Raw genomic sequence first — 2,815 nt, forward strand, 5'->3', positions numbered from 1 at the left:
CATCCATCACGCGCACCTCCCTGCAGTTGGGTATGTGTTCCTGCACGCGCCGCAGCAGCACCGCCCCCCGCTCCCGCTGCTCCCGCCCCAGCGGCACGTAGGGCAGGCGGAACACGGGCTGCACCAGGCCGCACATCGCGAGCGCCGTGTTCAGCGCAATGGGGTTGGGCTCGCAGAAGAGCCACTGGATGAGCTCGTTCAGGCTGGCCGCCAGCTCAGGGTCCGCGGGGCCGTTCATGAGCTTGTCGAACAGCCCGGGGATGAGGTTCGACGTGACAGAGATCACCCCCGCCGCGCCCGCGCCGTGCCGCGCGCCGTGCGCCTCGTCGTCGTTCCCGCTCCAGCAGTTGACGCCGCGCGCCGTGTACGACGCGATGCGGTCGTTGCCGGTGCACTCCTTCATCCCCAGGAAGTTGGGGTGCGCGGCGAGCTCCATGACAATGTCATCCGGAATGTCCTGGCCGGTGCGGCCCGGGACGTTGTACACAATAGCAGGGCCCTCTGCAAGCACCGCGCTGAAGTGGGCGCGCAGGCCCGTGGTCGACGTCTTCCCGTAGTACGGGTTGATCTGCAGCGCGGCGTGCATGCCGATGGCGAACCCCTGCTCCGACGCGTGCAGCGCCTCGCTAGTGCTGTTGCTGCCCGTGTTGCCGATGACCATTATGCGGTCGCCGAACGAGTGGATTGTGTGGGCGATGAGCATGATGTGCTCGTCCCACGACATCAGGTGGCCCTCGCCGGTCGTGCCGCCGACGATGACGCCGCCGACGCCGTTCTGGATCTGCGAGTCGAGCAGCTCGTCGTACGCGCGCAGGTCAAACTTGCCGCCCGCGAGGTAGGGCGTCTTGATCTGGGTGGCGCGCCGGAGGGGGCGGCGCGCGCGAGGCGGGAGGGAAAGCATGAGCTTCGCGCTCAGGGCCGGGCAGGCCGACCTGGTTGCCGCCGGGTTGTACCGCTCATCCGGCTTGCGCTGCGACTAGGATGGCCACCGCTCGCACTGAGCAAGGAGCGTGGCCTCGAGATACCATCGGGCTTCTTCAAGTGCAAGGGTGACCAAGTACAGCGCCTGCCTCCCCCACGTGCTGCCTACTGTGCTTGCCGCTGACCGGCCACAACCGCTGACCGGCCACAACTGCCCACAACCGCTCGCCGCTCACCGCTGTAATTAGCGCCGTCTTCTTCAGCGACTTAGCGCCAGCCTCCAACTTTTGTGGCGAAGTGCTGGCAATCATCGCCTGTACGCGTGCTTGCCGGCGTCCTCGGCTGCTGCTGCTGCTGAACCGAGCGCTGCGCGGCATCGCGCCGCGCGCTGCAGCGGCGGGCTGCGTGGCGACGACCGTCAGCGCAGCGCACAAAAGAATTTGCTTGGTTGAAGAAAATAATGTCGGCGTGCTAGACAGAAAGCCGGCACTTGCAAGGAGCTCCTCAACTCGATCCGGCGGCGAGCCAGCCGGGCAGCTGAACAATAAACATAACCGTATCGTGTTGACTTATCGACCCTCTGACAGCGTTGCTGAGCCCGACTGGCTGGCGGCAGCGCGCCCAACACCCGAGATCGCGCGCCACTCACCGTGTGCACCCGTGAAGAGGTCCGCATCACCCCTTGGGACAGCTGCATGGTTGCTGGCGGCCGACGGCTGCTGTTGCCCCTCGCCCAGGTGCTGCACGCTGCACTTCACTCCTCTACGGGTGGCTGCTGCTGCGTAAACACCAATGATGCTGGAAAACCGAGCTCTTCCAGCAACGCTGACACACATATGTGGGTGTGCACATGCGGATGAAGCCGGATGCGACCATGGCCGAAGGTGGTGGGGTGCATGCTTTGTGTCACTCGGATCACCGTGACCGTCTCCGGTGGCCCGCTTTCCCGACAAAACATCTCGTATCTTAGGATGATATTGTCTTACTCCTGCAGTGATCCCGACCTTGATCGACTCGCTGCAGTCCCCGAATCAAAGAAAGCACATCGCGAGCCATCCGATCTTGCTTCACATGGCCTCGAAGAAGAAGAAGAGTGGCAAAAGCCGCGCAGGGAAGCCGCGGGACACCTCCGCGGGCGCATCGTCGTCGGCGACCGCAGCTGCTGCCACGACGCCACCCCACACGGCGCACGTCCGCGCTGCTTCGCCGCCCGCCCAGCACGTGTCAGATGCAGCTGATGGTGCCAAGCCCACCGCGACCGCCTCCGCCAAGGGGGTACGCCGCCTCGCCATATTTGCTGTGATAGTTGCGGCCATCGTTTGGTCGACCCATTGGCGGCGCGCACAGGAGGTGAGCAGCCGGCAGCCTGCGGGAGCCCGTGGATCACTTGCCGCCGGTGCAGTCAATGCCAGGGCCGGCCCGAATCTCGGGCGCAGTGGCCCGGGAACAAGTGTGCGGAGGCGGCGCGGCGGGGACGGGCGTGGAGGGGCTCCAAAACATGGCAAGCGCCTGGGTCCCTTGATCCTAGCCTTCCCCCCCTCCAAATCGCCACCCACCACCCCCCAGATTGATCCCGTCACAGTCGCAGTGGACCGCCTCAACGATACGCTACGCACCAGCCTGGTGCGCATGGGTCAAAACGAATTCATTGGGAGGCCGGCGCGCTGCGGTCGCTGCTCCTTGCATCACGGCCAGCAGCGTGGTTTGACCCCGGCCTGCGCCCTCGGCCGGTCATCATGTCATGTCATGCATGCACGCAAGCGTCCGAACTCTTGCACACATACACTCGTCCCACGCACACGATCGCCTGCATGCAACACGCCACAACGTGCACACATCCACACGCACCCCTCTTATCAGCCAACCCCCTTGAGCGCGTCCCCTCCTTCCCACC

General features: G+C 65.1%; 1 protein-coding gene across 1 annotated transcript; it reads right to left on the reverse strand.

The window, feature by feature from the left end:
• Positions 1-6: 6 nt before the first annotated feature.
• On the reverse strand, positions 7-1,232 carry MNEG_15920 (dihydrodipicolinate synthase; the record flags this gene model as incomplete). The annotated part of the gene is made up of 3 exons (XM_014035609.1): positions 7-40; positions 135-850; positions 1,158-1,232. 3 exons carry the CDS (start codon positions 1,230-1,232, stop codon positions 7-9), a joined length of 825 nt encoding a protein of 274 aa, XP_013891063.1.
• Positions 1,233-2,815: the final 1,583 nt, after the last annotated feature.

The sequence above is a fragment of the Monoraphidium neglectum genome, assembly GCF_000611645.1.
Source record: "Monoraphidium neglectum strain SAG 48.87 unplaced genomic scaffold scaffold05794, whole genome shotgun sequence".
NCBI lineage: Eukaryota > Viridiplantae > Chlorophyta > Chlorophyceae > Sphaeropleales > Selenastraceae > Monoraphidium > Monoraphidium neglectum.